Genomic DNA, 17,228 nt, shown 5'->3' with positions numbered 1-17,228 from the left:
TTATTGATCAATTGGAACTGATTTGGATCCTCTCATTGTTGAAGAGAGCCACGTCCATCAGAACTGATCTTTATCTACATTTTAGAAAAATCACTTTGAGGGCTAAAAGGATGAGGGATTAGAGTAGAGAGTTGTTTGTGGCAGGTAGGCCAATTAGTAGGATATTGTAATAATCCAAGTGTTAGATGAGAGCAGGCACCAAGGGGTGGCAGTGTCACTATCTTGCAGCTTTATTGCCCTTATCATCATCATCATCATCATCATCATCATCATCAGTATCATCATCATCATCATTATCAGCATCAGTATCATCATCAGCAGCAGCAGCAGCATCAGTATCATCATCATCATCATTATCAGCATCAGTATCATCATCATCAGCAGCAGCAGCATCAGTATCATCATCATCATCATTATCAGCATCAGTATCATCATCATCATCATCATCATCAATCATCATTTATATAGCAATTTAAGGTTTTCAAAGACTTGCACAGAGATCAGACAGAGATCGGTTTAGCCAGTTTTATTCCTTTAAAAATATTCTGTAGGATGGACGTTTGCAAGAGAGAGGAAAAGATTTAGGGAGAAATTCACGGCATGTAAATGCATCCTATCAATCAAAACGTCTTTTTTTTTAAATAATCGAATTGAGCAGCCTTGCATTCTGGGGAAGGCACTCTACAATTCCGAGCTGCGGAACTCCCAGACACTCCCGCCCTCCGGCCGCAACGGGTTAAGGCCCAATGAGAGACGCGCTTTTTGCCCCGCCCCCTTCCCCAGCCTACCAGAGGCATGGGCTTGGGGAGGGAGGGGCGTCTGGGGGACGTCACGTCGGCGCCGTGGTCGTGACGCCAATGCGGCGTCGCCGTCTCCAAGGAGCGAAGCCCGTCGCCGGTTTTGAAGTGGCGCGGGGCGGCCGGGCGGGGGCTCCTGCAGCGAGCGGCCTGATCCTGCTTAGCCGGTGACCCCTCGGTGTCCCGAGCCTTCAGTCCGCCGGGTCTTGGGCCTCGTCTGGGTCACCCCGGCCCAGCCTCTTCGGGAGGGACGAGCGGGCCCGGGCCGGGCCGGGACCCAAGCTCGGAGGAGGCCGAGGCCGCCGCGCTCTCCGCGCCTCCCCGCTGTGTCATCTCCCTCGCGCTCGCGCTCTCCTTCCTTTTTTTCTTTTCTTTCCTTTTTCCCTGGGCATTCTCAAGTTGCGTCGTCATTGGAAGGGGGGAGAGAGAGGCGGCTCAGAGGGCGCCGCAATGGCCACCGAGCTCGACTTTATGAAACCACAAAGTAAGCCGCCGGGTCCCGGGGTTCGGGGGTCCGGGGGTGTGGCGTGCGGTGGCCGGCGCGGAGTGGGGGGATCGTGGATCGTCCGACGCCCGGGGCGTTAGAGAAGCAAATGCAGGCCCCGAGGAAGAGCCGGGGCTCGCAGTGGGGCCCCTCCCCCAAAGCGCCGAGGGCGCCGCAGTGGGGCCCGAACCCTCTGCCCCTCCCGCTGGGGGCAGCCGTTCTCGGGCGGTGCACTCCGCGTCTGAACTTGGGCGCTTCTTGTTTTTATTTTTTAACGGACTGGAAGGATCTTAGGACGTGCATTTAGAACTTAAAGCTGCCTTAGTAGTCCCCTAGTTCATTCCCCCTCCCCCCCACCTTTTTTTTTTTTTTTAACAGAAGAAGAAACTGAGGGCTGTGGAGGAGCAGTGGTACCTAGTTGTCTGCCTCCAAGGCCAGGGCCCTGTCCACTTCACAGAAGGGCAGTGGGGCTTAGCGAGGAGCGCACTGGCCTTGGGAGCGACATCTGACGCCAGCTAGCTCTGTGACCTCCTCCTCCCCCCCTTTTTTTAAAGCAGGGATAATAATACTGGCAATTCCTACCTCCCTGAATTGTTATGATTGACACTCAAGGGCATAAATGTATGCTTACCTGTGTGCATTCAGAGAAGCATTTACGTGCTTACTACCGTATACTAAGTGCTAGGGACAAATTTTAAATAGCCTTTGCCTTCAAGGAACTTACTGTCTATTGAGGTAAAAATAATCTGTATACACACTATTTGGGAATATAGTAATATCTTTTCCATCTTCCCCCCAAAGATTTTGCAAGAAAGGCACGGGGGCAATGCTTTTGCAGAAAGCTAGGAGATTTTAGGTGAAAGAGAGGCCTTCCAAACTTTAAATTGCTACATAAATGTAGATTTACTATACCATGTTTCTGTGTTGCATTTAGATTTTTAAAAAATCTACTGGAAGAACCTTAGATGATTAGTTGGAGCTTGAAAACTTTAGTGATTATCTTTTAATATCTTACTTTAATATCTTATCTTTTAATATCTTACTCATTTTACAGAGAAAGAAGCTGAGGTCCCAAAAGATTTAGTGCTTGCTTTCAGGGGCATAGTGTTTTAAAGTTGACAGAGCTCAGAGTAGTGATTTAAACTCAATTTAAATCCAAATACTGTGTTCCACTTGTTATTGAATTGCCAGTTAACAGTTATTAACAGTGCCTGTTGGGTTCCATGACACTGAATTAGTAGAAATTTTTACAGTGTATTTTTAGTAGAAATTAGTAGTAATTAGTAGAAATTAGTAGAAAACAATGTTTTATGTATTGAAAAATATTGAATACATTAAGAGTGAATATTAGATTTTAAGTCAACACATAGCATTCTCTTAGGCATTTAAACATCTTTATACTTCTCTGAGAACCTTTTGCTATTTTGAATAGAGGAAAGGGATATAAGTAAAGAAGGCTTTTTGAAGCAACAGTTACTGCCCAGCTGCAGTAGAGAATACTTAGCAGAAGGTTCTATATAATTGTTTAGTAAGTATTTAATGAATACCAATTAAGGTTATGTTACTGTACTAGAAATGATATACAAAGTGATGTACAAAGAAGAATGTCTTGTTTACACTTTATTTGGGAAGATTATCAAATTAGCATTAAAGAATTAACTTATATGATGGATGGCACAGATAATTGCTCAATGCTTTGATGAGGAAAAAGTTGCAAGAGGAGGTAGGTCTTAGATTGGATCTTGAAGGAAAGGTAGTATTTAAAAGTTACTCTTGGGATGATATGAGTCAGAGATTGAATTTTATATTGTGTATTGTAAATATAGTATAAATACACTGTAAAAATGAGTAGATTTTTTGGATGATATAGTAAGTATGTGCTGAAAGCAGGAAATAAGGTTGGAAAAGTAGACTTTATGGAAAGCTATGGACGTAAAACTAAGGATTTTATCTTGGAGGTAACAAGATGCTATTGAAAATTCTTAAACGGGAATTGAAAGTAACATTTTATATAGTAGTGCACAGGATGGATAGCAGTGAATATGATACACTGCTTGTCCTGATAATTTAAGGTGAGAGGCAAAGCAAATCATGCTAGCTAGTCATCGAACATTTATTATCTGCTTTTGTGTCAGGCATAGTGCTAAGTCCTAGGGGTACAAAGAAAGGGACAATCGATCCCTGCCCACAGTCTAATGGAGTGAGGATGTAGGGAACAGAAACAGCCATGTGTAAAAATTGTGTGCGTGTGTGTGTGTGTAATGTAGAATACTTACACATATATGATAAATTGGATCTTAGAAGCAAGCACTACCATTAAAAGGGAGCAAGGTGGAGAAAGACTTCTTGAAGAAGGTGGAATTTTAGCCAAGATTTGAAGGACACCAGGGAAGCCAGGAAGGAGAGAACATTTTAGGCAGGAGAGATACTAATGAAAACTTATGTAAGAATAATAGTAAGGAGTCCAGATCTGTTGGGTGGAAGAAAGTGACATGGAAGAAGACTCAAAAGGTGGAAGGGCCAGATTATGATGGGCTTTAAAATCTAAAAAGCTTATATATTTGAATTTGGAGAAAATAGGGAGCCACTGGCCTTCATTGGATGGGGAGTGATATGGTCAGATCTGTGTTTTAGAGAGATTAGAATGATATCTAAATGGAAAATGGACTGAATAGGAAGAAATTGGAAGATGGAAGAAAGGGGAAGAAGAAAGAGACCAACTAAAAACATTGCATTTCAGGAGAAATCATGCTGTATTTTCAAAGGATCTAGAGTTCAAATTCTGGATCTGCTACTATGCCAGTGTGATCTTGGGTATCACTTAATCTCACTGAATTTCAGTTTCCTTATTTGTAAAGTGTGGGACTTGTACTAGATGATTTCAACTTATGATTTTATGAATTAGGGTAGTTTCAGCAAAAAAGAAGAGAAATGTTAAAAAAGATATTTTGAAGAGTTATTCTTCAGAATTAATTGTTTGGAATGTGTGGGGCATGCTAAGTAGTATTGGATTTTGTGTAATAGGAAGCAAGAAAAACAAAGGAATTTTCATTATTAGATAATGTGAGTGTGTGTGTATGTGTGCATGTGCACGTGCAGGTACATAGCAGTTTCAAAGCCCTTGGGAAAGAAAAAGAGCATTATATTGTATGACAGTCTAGACTTTTTCTTTTGAACTTGACAACTAAATCTTTTATAAAATATCCAGATTTTTAAAATGATATTTGTTTTTATGTTTGCTCATTTTAAAAAGCTACTTAATACCATGCTTTCCATGGTTATTTCCTTTTGACTTTTCTAGGAAAGTAAGCTACTCAGGGAGCTACTGATCAGAAAATAGTACATTACTTCTTTAGGCTTAGCAAAAATGCCAGGCCTAGAAAACTTCAGGGATAGCTAGGAGACTGATATATTAGATAATTAGATAATTTTAATTTATGGCCTAAAAGGATAAGACACAATTGGTAAATATGGTATGAAATATCATAGCTACATTAGACTTGCAAAACAGCGTTGTTTGATATTTGAAGGGGAAGATCATTACTTACAGGTGATAAGGGAAGGCTAAATAGAGGTGGTGGCATTTGAATTAAGTTTTTAGAGATGGGTAAAAATTTAACAGTGAAGAAGGATAGGGAGGGAATTACAATCCTAGGAAGGTAGTGTAAGCAAGTGCAGGAAGCAGAAGGTCATATGGCATCTTGGGAGAAAAAAAAAATCAGTTTTGTTGGAGTTTTATGATATAAAACTAGAGTGGCAGATTGATACCATATTATTGATTGCTGGTTTTTTACTTCATTCATTCAGGAAAGACTTAATAAATGCCTACAACTGCAAGATATTGTAGCAGGTTTTGGAGATACAAAGACAAAAGTGAGATAGTCCTTTCCACTGAGGGACTTCTATTTTGCTAACTGTAGGTACAGATCAATCAACATAAATAAAGCCAAAGTAAATTCAAAGTATCTTGTTGTTGTTGTTGTTGGGAGGGGGGTGGGGGGTAACCCAAGTAAATGGATAAGATAAAAGTACAAAGTTTTAATTTTTTTTTATTTTTATTTAAAATTTTGATGAATGAATGTAGTATATCTGACATCATGGTTTTTTATTTGACCTTATTCCCAATCTGATTTAGAGATTCAACTTGATGTCACTCATAAGGTAATACCTTTTTACCTGAGAAGCCTTACTTATAGCTGTAACCAGATGTCTTAATGGAATGATAGCATCTTATAAAAGTTTTTAAAGAGAATCGTATGAGGTCCATGCGAAGTCAGTAGCTAGGGAACAATTAAGTGGATTAGGGAAGAAGCTAGTGCTTTTTGAGGGCTGCTTACAGTGTTTTGATCAGAGAAGAGGTATCTTGTCTTATTTTCCCCAAGGGAAGTCAAGAAATGGGTGATGAAATTGACTGTCTTATGAGACAAACAGGAACCAATATTGTTTTGATTTCCAACATCTTGTGCTATACTGAATGAATGAGAAGATACAGCTGGAACCATTTGGATACATTGTAGAGGAACTGGTCTTTTTGAAGTGTTTTCCTTTTTTTTTAGTTGGATATATTCAGAGAAGCTAGCTTACTTATATAAGATAGTGTTCAACATTTCTAACTTCTTATCTACTAATATTATGATCCTTGAACTGTATGATGCTTATAGAAGCCAAGGAGTATATTAGATGTTAAAGAAGAAGAGAAAGTTTGTTTTGAGTGATATTGCACATGTATTCTTCCACTTTTCAAGGTTAAAAACAATTGTGAAAAAAGTAAATTGTGAATTACTTCTTACCTGATCTGATTATATAAAATGGACACTTACTATTGACTGTATTTCTTTTATGTCAACAATAAATATTTTGTTGTATTTTTTAATTTGTTTTTATATCATCTTCATTTCCAAATATATTTCTTTTTTCTCACTGCTCTATCCTCCTGCCACTCGATTTTTAAAAAAGAGAAAAAAGCAAAACTTAACTAATACAGCAGGTATGTGACAGTATATACAATATGCTTCACTCATAGTAAGAAATTGATTTCTTTCAACTTTTCTCCAGAGTCAAGATCCATTTTTTTTTAGTGACACAACATTTAGTTTGTATTTTTAAACTAGATGTCTTAAATATGTACAAAACATATTTGATGATTACAAAAGGCATTAGACTTGATTAAAACAAAATATAATTATAAAGTCTCTTCACAAGGAATATCTTTTGCATATGTTTGGATCATATAAGATTCCTTTATAAATTCATCTCCAGAGTTAACAGTTCAGGGACATTCTAAAACAATGAAACACATTTAATAAAGGCATTTCTCATTGTCGTGAATATACTGAGTCCAAATGGAAGACATTTTCTATATAGGTGATGAGATCCTTCAACTTTTCCTTTTTGTTGATGACACTATTGTTAATTATATGAAACCCCAAATTAATATAGAGTAGCCTTAATGAAATCTACAATGACTCTGAGATAGGTTTAACTATACATAAGAAGAATCATAGATAAATTATATCTTTTGGCCAGATTATAGAATCCAATATATTGGGCAGTCCATTGACTTTATACATTGGTTCATATATCCAGGTTAGGCTCTATAAGTATACAGTGACCTGTGCCTAGAATAGAATAGGAAGAAGAATGACCTGAGTTATATTTGGGACATATAGTGTTTTTAATAATCTTAAATTGCTTCCTGATATATGGCCTACTTTTTTTATACTCCTTTTCTCTCAGTGATGCTCAATGATGGTTAAAAATTCCAGAATACCCAGATCACTGCAGAATCAAAGTTGTGGGTGACTCAGAAGTTAGTGAGGAGACTCAGAGGGAGTGCAAGTAAGCTGCAGCTTCTATGCACTTCTGAATGACCTATACCAGAGAAGAAACTTAAAGATTATCTCACCAGGACATGTATCATGAGAGAAATAAGGCAAATCATTGAAGAGAGATAATAGCTTATTCCCTTACTTAAACTCACCAAATGCAAAAAGATCTAGGGCAAATCTTCTAGTATATTGGATTATTATCTCTGGGTAATCTGTAGAAGAACATGGGCAAAAATTTAGTTGAAAAGAGATGGATGAATTGTGTTGTATACCAGTATGGATGGAGGAATCACAGCAAAGACCCAGGTGCACTGAAATATCAGTAGTAGCTTAGAACCCAAGTTCTTAAACTGTGCTTTGCAACCCTATCTGGTGCCTTGTAACTAAATATGAAGGTTGCAAAATTTTAAGTTAACAGCAAATGTTTGATTTGTATACCTATTTTATATATCTAGAGCACTCTGCAGTGATTTTCACCTAGCAAGGTGACATGAACTCACAAGATCCTAGATGCTCTCTTATTATTTTCTTACATTTTTAGATTTTAGCTCCCAGAGTCATGTAAAAATTTCTTGGAAAAAGTTTAAGAAGCCTTGGTATAGAAGACAGTAGCCAGGAGAGGTAACTGGAGGCTGGAAAAAAGATGTATGTTCTATAAGAAAATAGTCACAGGATTGCTTAAGCTCAAAATCAGCTAAGTTGGGCTTTGAATCCTTTAAGCAACAAAAGAGCTTTATATAAAGAGGATCAAAAAGAGAACAGGGTACTTGGGATGGCTAAGAGAGAAAGCAGAACTACACAAATGGTAGTCTGCTTCTTTTTTCTTTTGTCAAGGAAATAACAGACAATTACTTCTAGAAAGGAGTTAAAACCTAAACTATATAAGGAGATGATAAGAGAACACTTGGATTCATGTCACTTTGCTCAGGTGAAAATCATTGCAGAGTGCTGTATGAATTGGTAAATATGATTGTGGCTCTATTAATGGTATACTTTTGAAGTATTTCAAAGAATGTGTCAGAACTAAAAGAAGGCAAATGTTGTCCTAGTTTTCAAAGAAGGAAAAAGAATAGAGTCTGCAAATTATAGGTTAAATTTGACTAATTACAAAATCTAGAAAATAGTATTCAAACAGTAGTTATTGACCTCTAGAAAGGACAAGAGTGATCACAAATAGACAACATGATTTCAAGAATAGGTTATTCCAGATTGACTTTTTAAAATAGGGCCGCGACATCAAGAGAATGCATAGATATAATGAATATAGATTTCAAAAAAACATTTCATAGTCTCATGTTCCTGTTTTGGATAAGCTTAGAGATGTTAGATTATTTTAAATAGTAAAGTTACACTTATTTGAAACCAGATCACAAAATCACAAGATAACAGTTTTAGAATTGGAAGAAATCTTAACAGCCATCTCATCTAATCCATATGGCCAAAGCAGTTCTTACTATAATTTGGTAAGTGGTTGTCCAGGCTCTGCTTGAAAGTTTCCAAGAGGTTAGAACTTCCCATCTTACAAAGATACCCCATTCTACTTTTGGTCTTCCAATTTGGTTAGTGAGTTCTCTGCATCAATATTATTCTCTTTAGACAAATTTCTAATTGTTATAAAGTTGAGTTTTCCTACCCCTCATGTCAGCCCTAAATTTTTCTCTGAAATCTCCACACATTCTACTCTTTAGGACCCTAGAACCTTCTCTACATCACAGCCTTCGACTTCTTGAAGACAGCTGCCATGTTCTATGATAAACATCTCTATCATATAAGATCAGTTAAAGGAAATATAGACTTCAGGTTTATCACTAATTTTCCTCTTTTGGACATTTTCCAGTGATCATTGTCCTTGATCAACTTAATCAAAACTGAACATAATATTTCAGATGAAGGCTGATGAAGACAGTTAATGCAATTATTATCCTCATATTCCTGGAAGCTATGCCTTACTTACAGAGCCCATGATCACATTAGCTTTTTTTGATTGCCATATCATATTGCTGACTCATTTTGACTTGTCCACTAAAACCTCTAGATCTCTCTCATAATATTGCTCATGAAGTTGATCTTTCACAATTTACTTTGGTCTCGACTCTGTCATCTAGTATGTTAGCTATCACTCTGTTTGTGTTAGCTGTAGTTTTCACTGATCATGGTCATCTACATCTTTGTTCAGATTATTGGTAATAATTATAAGAATAATAGCATTTACATAGTGCTTTAAGGTTTGCAAAATGATTTAGAAATGTGTGATTCCCACCCTCCCCCCGGCCATAACAACCCTGGAAAGTGGATAGATACTATTATCCCCACGGTTATAAATAAGAAAACTGAGGCTGATAGCAGTCAAGTTATTTGCACAAATAGTGTTTGAAGTTACAGTTGAACTCAGATCCTCTTGAATCTAAGTCCAGTGCTCTTTCTACTATACCACTTTAAGGGGGTTTTAAGAAATATTTTTATTGATATCTTTTGCTTTTTACATAATCATAATTTACCTGGTATGCTTCTTCCAACCATTTCCAAAGAATCTTCCCATATAACAAATGGCATTTTAAAAAAGACAAAGAAAAAAAAAGAGGAAAAAATCAGAATTACTGATCAAAAAAGTCAGAAAACTTGAGCAATGTACAATATTGTGGGCTTTCCACATCTGCAAGGGGGCGGGGGGTGTCTCTGTAAATTTTCCTTAAATTTTGAATTCCAAATCACTTCTCTCCATCTAGTCTCTTTTCTACTTATTGAGAAGGCAAGCAATATAATGCCCATTATACATGTGAAGTCATGGAAAACATTTACATATTAGACATGTTGCAAAATAAAAAGAAAGAAAAGGTAGGAAAAGTGTGTTTTAATCAGCACTCAGTTCCTAAATTATTTCTCTAGAGGTGGATAGCATTTTTTAATATTAATTCTTTGGAATAGAGTTGGATCCTTATATCTTAGCAAAGTCTTTTACACTTGATCATCTTTACATATATATTGCTATTCCTGTATACAATGTTCTCTTGTCTTACTTCATTTAGCATTAGTTTATGTGACTTCTCAGTTTTTCTGAAATCATCCCCCTCATTTATTCTTACAGTTTAATAATATTCTATCACAAACATGTATCACAATTTATTCAGTTTCGATTTCCAATTCTTTGCCTCCTTAAAAAGAGCCAGCATGAATATTTTTGTACATATGTTCCTTTTTCTTTTTCTCTGATCTTTTTTGGATACAGACCTAATAGTGGTCTTGCTAGATCAAAGAATAAATATGCACAGTTTTATAGCCCTGTGGGCATAGTTGCAAGTTTTCTCCTGAATGATTGGACCAGTTCAGAACTCCACCAGCAGTACATTAATATGCTTACTTTCCCTCATCTCTTCCAGCATTTGTCATTTTTTTTTCTATCACATGCCAGTGTGATAGATATGAGGTGATATCTCAAGAGATGTTTTAATTTGCATTTCTCTAATCCGTAGTGATTTAGAGCATTTTTTACTCATGGGATTTGATAACTTTCTTCTGAAAGAAGAAATACACTTTGGCCATTTATGTCCTTTATTTTTTCTAAATATCCTCTTATCATTTAACAATTGGGGAAGGATTCTTATTTATGTAATTTTGTCAGTTCCAAATGTGTGAAATAGAGAGATAAGGTGACGAACTTGCAGGAATATGTGAATTCTTTTTCTGTATTTTATTTTCATTATTTCTGTGTTTCTCCTATAATCTGTATAATATGTGCAGGCACATATTTACTTGAGCCTTGGCCAGCTATAAGCATATTTACTTAACCTGAGCTGATGGCATTTATCAGTATTTGACATTTATCGATATTTAAGTCTATTAGCATGACCACTGTCTGTTTAATTATATAAAAGTCTGAGGGCCTGGTGATTTGGGGGAGACAGAAACCTTCCATTCCAATCTCTCCGAATAGCAACAACCAATTAGATGCCTTCCCCCTTCTTCTCAATGCTCTCTTATTTGTGATGTAATCTCTTGTATAAAAGCTGTGGATCTTTACTACTTCTTTGACCCTCCTACCATGAACTTTCTCTTTCCCTTATCTCACGATAGAATGGCTCATCCTCTGGAGGTTTAATAAACAACCTTTCTGCTTTCTATTTTGAGTGATTTCTGAGTAGTCATTTTGGGTAAGGGTCTTCTACATTTCCCACACAAATGTATTTGAGAAATGAGGCCTTTTCAAGAGAAATTTACTATTAAAACTCTTAGTTAATGGTTTTTCTTCTCATTTTAATACTTTGGTTTTGTTTGTACAAAAACTTTTTTTTAATTCCTGTCATCAGAGTATCGATTTTGCCTCCCAATATCTCTCTTTTGTTTGTTTATAAATTCTTTTCTCGTCCATAGATGTAATACATTAATTTTTCCATGCTCCCTAATTTGCTTACTATAACATACTTTATGTATAAAGCATGAATCTGTTTTGACTTTATTTTGGTATGCAGTTTGAGATGCTTTTTGTTTAGTTTCTACCAGACGGCTTTCCAGTTTTCCAAGCATTTTTTTTTCATATAAATAGTTTCTTCTTTCAAAACTTGGATCTTTTGAATGTTTTAAATATTACATTATTATGGTCATTTACTACGGTGAATTATGTACCTAATGTCTTCCACTGATCTACCCCTCTATTTCTTAGCCAGCACTAGATTATTTTGTTGTTTATTGCTTTGTAATGTTGTTTGAAATTTGCAAGTGCTAGGCTACCTTTCTTTTTCCCCTCCCCTTTTTCATTAATTCCCTTGATAATTCTTGACTTTTTGTTTTTCCAGATGAATTTTGTTTTTATTTTTATGAGCTCTATAAAATAATTCTTTGCTAGTTTAATTGGTATGGTACTGAATAATTTAGCTTAGGTAGAATTGTCATTTTTATTATATTGATTCAACCTGTGCATGAGCCACAAATTTTTCTAGTCATTGAGATGTCTTTATTTCTATGAAAACCATTTTGTAATTGTTTTCATATAGTTATTAGGTTTGTCTTGCAAGTAAATTCCCAAGTATTTTATATTGTCAATTGTCATTTTAAATGGAATTTCTCTTTCTAAGTCTTTCTGGGTTGTGTTGGTAATATATAAAAATGCTAATGATTTAGATGAGTTTATATTATATTCTGCAAATTTGCTAACATTACTAATTATTTCAATTAGTTTTTTGATTGATTCTTTGAGGTTCTCTCAGTACACCATTATGTCATTTGCAAAGAGTAATAGTTTTATTTCTTTGCTGATTATTTTTATTCCTCCTTTTTTTTTCTTGTTTTATTGCTATAAGTAGCATTTTCATACAATACTGAATAACAGTGAGAATGGGCATCCTTTCTTTCACCCCTGATCTTATTGGAAATGCTTCCAATTTATAGCCATTAAAATTAATGCTTGTTCTTGATTTTACATAGACAATACATATCCTTAAAGAAAGACTCTATTTACTCTTATGTTTTCATATGTGTGTGTGTGTGTGTGTGTGTGTGTGTGTGTGTGTGTTAATAGAAATGGTCGTATTTTTGACAAAAGGTTTTTCTACATCTATTGAGATAATCATTTGTTCTTGAAATGATCACTTATTCTTATACTTTTCCTAATACTGAACTTAGCTCTGCATTCTTGGTATATGTCATAGTGTATGATCTTTGGGATATATTGCTGATACCTTCTTGCCAGTGTTTTATTTCAAATTTTTGCACCTCTATTCATTCAGGAAATTGATCTATAGCTTTCTTTCTCTGTTTTTACTCTCCCTGGTTTAGGTATCAAAACTATAATTATATCATCAAAGGAATTGGGTAACACTCCTTTACCTATTTTTTCAAAGAGTTGATATTTTTCCTTCAATGTTTGATAAAATTTACATGTGAATCCATCTGGTCCTGGGGATTTTTTCTTAAGGAAATCATTGATCATTTTTTTTTCTTTTTTTAAGGCAGGGTTATTTAAGTATTCTATTTCCTCTTCTGTTAGTCTGGGCAGTTTTTATTTTTGTAAATATCCATTTCACTTAGATTGTCAGTTTTAATGACAAAATTAGGCAAAATACTTCCTAGTAATTGCTTTAATTTCATCTTCATTGGTGATATAGTCATCCTTATCATTTGTGATACTGGTAATTTGGTTTTCCTCTTAATTAAAAAAAAATAATCATTGTTTGTCTATTTTATCAACTTTTTTTATAAAATCACATTTTATTTTTATTTTTAGCTTAATGTTGTTGCTTTTTTTACTTTCAATTTTATTAATCTCACTTTTGTGGTTCAAGATTTCCATTTGGTATTTAATTGGGGATTTTAAATTTATTAATTTTCTGTTTTGTGAAGGTCTCATGTACATCTGAGAAAAAGTCATATTTCTGTTCCCATTCAGTTTTCTCTAAAGGGCTATCATATATAACTTTTCTAAAATTCTATTAATCTCGTTAACATTTTAAAATTTTATTTTGTGGTCAGATTTATCTAGTTCAGAAAAGGGTAGATCAAGGACCTTTATTATATAGTTTTACCATTTCCTTCTGTAACTCATTTAGTTTTTCCTTTAAGAATTTGGTTACCATGCTACTTGGTGCCTGTATGTTTAGTGTTGCTCTTCCTTCATTATTTGTGAAACCTTTTAACAAAATAGTTTCACCACTTATCTCTTTAAATTAGATCTGTTTTTGCTTTTGCTTTGTCTGGGGTCATGATGACAATAACCCATGCCTTCTTTTTTTTTTTTTTTTTACTTCAGAAACATAATAGATTCTGTTCCAGGTTCTTATTTTAACTAAGTTTTGTATGTGTATATTTTTTCATTTCAAATGTGTTTCTTGTAAACAGATTTTTAATCTGTTGTGCTATATGCTTCCATCTTAATGAGTGAAATCATCCCATTCACATTTTCAGTTATTATTACTAACTGTGCATTTCCCTCCATTTTATTTTCTTCTGTTTAGACTTCTCTATCGTTCTTCTTCCCTTTCTTCTTTTCCCCCTCCTTCTCTCTCTCTTCTGTCCTCCTCCTGCTCCTCAAAAATATTTTTTCTTTCTGACCACTAACTCCCTCAGTCTTCACTTTCTCTATCATTTCCTCCTTCCCTTAGACTTTTTCCCTCCTTTTTCCCTGATAGGTAAGAAAGATTTCTTTATTCATCCGAGTGTGAGTATGTGTGCGTGTGCGTGCGTGTGTGTGTGGTGTGTGTATGTGTGTGTGTGTGTGTGTGTGTGTGTGTGTGTGTGTATCAGGGATAGCATTCCTAGAAAGTGATGTGAAAGTAAAAAATATGAAGTTGATACATTGAACTTCTGGGAAATATGGGGTTAGGTTTCTGTGATCACCAAAAACCATAATCTTTTGAGTATTTTTTAGATATCTCTAAATATACTTTTCTTGATATAATTCTTTATAACAAAACATTAATTCTGAAAATATGCACTTTTTCTAAAATAGTAACCATGAAATAAACCTATGAAATTCAGTACACAATTGGTAACAGGCCAAACATTTTTTTCCTCTATTAATTCTTTTAAATTCTGTGACCTTTTGTGTTAGCATCTCAATTAAAAAAAAAAATACACCATTAGTTTCTATCAATATTCACTTTTCATAACATATGAAATCTACAGAATCATAAATAATGTACAGCAAATAAAATTATTAAAAATAAAGCATTTTTAAACCTTAATCTTACCTTTCAATTATAGAGAGTAGTGTGAGGAGATACTATATACTGTATTGCAGTAAATATCTCTACTTTGACTGTCCTCTGAACTGCAAAGGAAAAATTGCTGAGATTTTAATCATTGCTGTTAGAAGACAGTGAGACTTGTGAGATCTTGATAACACCTCCAACCCACTGTTCTTCAAGGCTAGTGGATGGTATTGAAAATCATGAAAAATATACCATTTTAAAATAATATATCATAGTGGGTTACCAGCCACTCCACAGACTTACAGGCATTATTCTTCTCACTTTTTCTCTACTGCACATAGTTGCAAATGTGCAGAATGAATGCAAAAGTGAAAATGAAGTTACTAATAAAGTCACATGAATGCTTGAAGTTATGAAAGTTAGATGTGTAAGTGTTGAGGATTGATTCTTCCCTCTTTAAACCAGTTTAAATGAGTAAGATTCATTTTCCTTTACCCTTCCCACTATAAAAGCTCTTCCTTGAACACCTCTCTTATGTGAAAGTTTCTCCCATTCTTTTTTTCCCTTTCCTCTTCTCTCAGTTTATCCCTATTTCTCAACTCCTCCATTTTTTTTTCCATCATCCCAATATAATTTATTTATATCCATGCCCTCTGTCTATGTAGATTCTTCCTAGCTTTCCTAATAATAGCAAAGTTCTTAGGAATTATGTGTCATTTTTGCATATAGAAATGTAAACAATTTAATTTTATTAAATCCTTTATAATTTCTTTTTCATGTTTACTTTTTTATGTTTTTCTTGAGTATGGTATTTGAATGTCAGATTTTCAGTTCAATTATAGTTTAAGAACAAAATCATGAATGTTTGAAATCCTTTATTTCATATAACTATTGTTTCCTTCCTAAAGGATTATTCTTGGTTGTAATCCTAATTCCCTTGTCTCCTAGAAAGTCATATTCTAAGCCCTATAATCTAAATCCTTTGTGATATTGACTGGGGCTCCATGATATTTGAATGCTTTTTTTCTGACTGCTTTTATTTAGTATTTTCTCCTTGATCTTGGAACTCTGGAATTTGGCTATAATATTCCTGGGAGTTTTAATTTTGGGATCTCTGTCAGATAGTGGTTGATGGTATTCTATTTTGCCCTCTGGTTCTAAAATATGTAAGCAGTATTCCTTTGTAATTTCTTAAAAAATGGTGTCTGGATTATTTTTATGGTCTTGGATTTTAAGCTGTCCAATAATTCTTATCTCTTCTCAATATGTTTTTCAGGTTAATTATTTTTCCAATAAGATAATTTGTATTTTCTCCTATTTTTTCATTCTTTTAACTTTTATTTTATTTTTATTTATTTTATTAAAAAATTTTATTTTTTGATGTCTCATGGAGTCACTTAATTCTAGTTGTCCAATTATAATTTTTAAGGAAATAAAAAGTCAAGCTCTTTCTTAGTTTTCTCTTAAGTCTATCATAATTGATTATCACATAATCTTGCTATTACTGATAAGAACAAAGCTAGACAGCCTTGTAAAGTCATGTAAAATCACCAACAAAAAGTTATACAGATTCAAATGGTCTTACATCCTCTGGAGAGGATTCATCCTCTGATGAATCTCTAGAGAATGACTCTTTTCATATACAAACTCAAATGGTCTTGCCTATTCTTAGATTTCTGAATAATATAGGACATCAGAAAATGTCTCTTTTCAAAAATCACTTCTCTCTTGAGAATGATATTGCCCACCAAGAAAGCCTTTATCTTGGTGTCTCTCTTAACAATAAAAGCCTTTTTTATCATAGTCTTTGAGTAAGCAAATTTCCTTCCCTATGAGCCCTTGTCTTGGAGAACAAGGAAATCTCTCACCTAATCCTGCCACACCTCTCCTACCCTGCCCTCATCATTACTATGTACAATGTGCTCTTGGTTCTGCTCATTTCACTTAGCATCAATTCATGTAAATCTTTCCAAGCTTTTCTGAAATTAGCCCCTCAACTTTTCTTACAGAGTAATAATGTTCCATTACATTCATATGCCATAACTTATTCAGCCATTTCCCATCTGAGAGGCATCCACTCAATTTCCATTTCCTTGCCACTACAAAAAGGGCTATTACAAACATTTTTGCACATGTGGGCCTTTTTCCTTTTTTATGATCTTTTTGGGATACAGACTCAGTAGAGACATCCCTGACTCAAAGAGTATTTATATACAATTTGATAGCCCTTGGGCATAGTTCCAAATTGCTCTCCAGAATGGTTGGATCATTTCACAACTCCATCAACAATGCATTAGTGTCCCAGGTTTCCTACATCCCTTCCAACATTTATCATTATCTTTTTCTGTCTTCTTAGTCATTCTGAGAGCTGTGAAGTAGCACCTTAGAGAGTTGTTTTAATTTACATTTATCTAATCAATAGTGATTTAGAGTATTATTTCATATGGCTATAAATTGTTTATTCATATTCTTTGATCAT

The 17,228-nt window shown here is 34.8% G+C and overlaps 1 protein-coding gene across 5 annotated transcripts in view; it reads left to right on the top strand.

The window, feature by feature from the left end:
- The first annotated feature begins 852 nt into the window (after positions 1-852).
- SCLT1 (sodium channel and clathrin linker 1) overlaps positions 853-17,228 on the top strand; it is a 180,681-nt gene continuing 164,305 nt past the window's right edge. For 2 of the 5 annotated variants that reach the window (XM_031944089.1, XM_031944090.1), the window contains exon 1: positions 853-1,281. In XM_031944089.1, the coding sequence (XP_031799949.1) occupies positions 1,248-1,281 (34 nt within the window). In that variant the 5' untranslated portion in view covers positions 853-1,247. Of the gene's footprint in view, positions 1,282-5,088; positions 5,198-17,228 lie in introns of all 5 variants that reach the window. The other 3 variants (XM_031944092.1, XM_031944093.1, XM_031944091.1) reach the window with 2 other exon arrangements.

The sequence above is a fragment of the Sarcophilus harrisii genome, chromosome 6 (genome assembly GCF_902635505.1).
Source record: "Sarcophilus harrisii chromosome 6, mSarHar1.11, whole genome shotgun sequence".
In the NCBI taxonomy this organism is placed as follows: Eukaryota; Metazoa; Chordata; class Mammalia; order Dasyuromorphia; family Dasyuridae; genus Sarcophilus; species Sarcophilus harrisii.
This window is presented reverse-complemented; position numbering and strand designations above follow the sequence as displayed.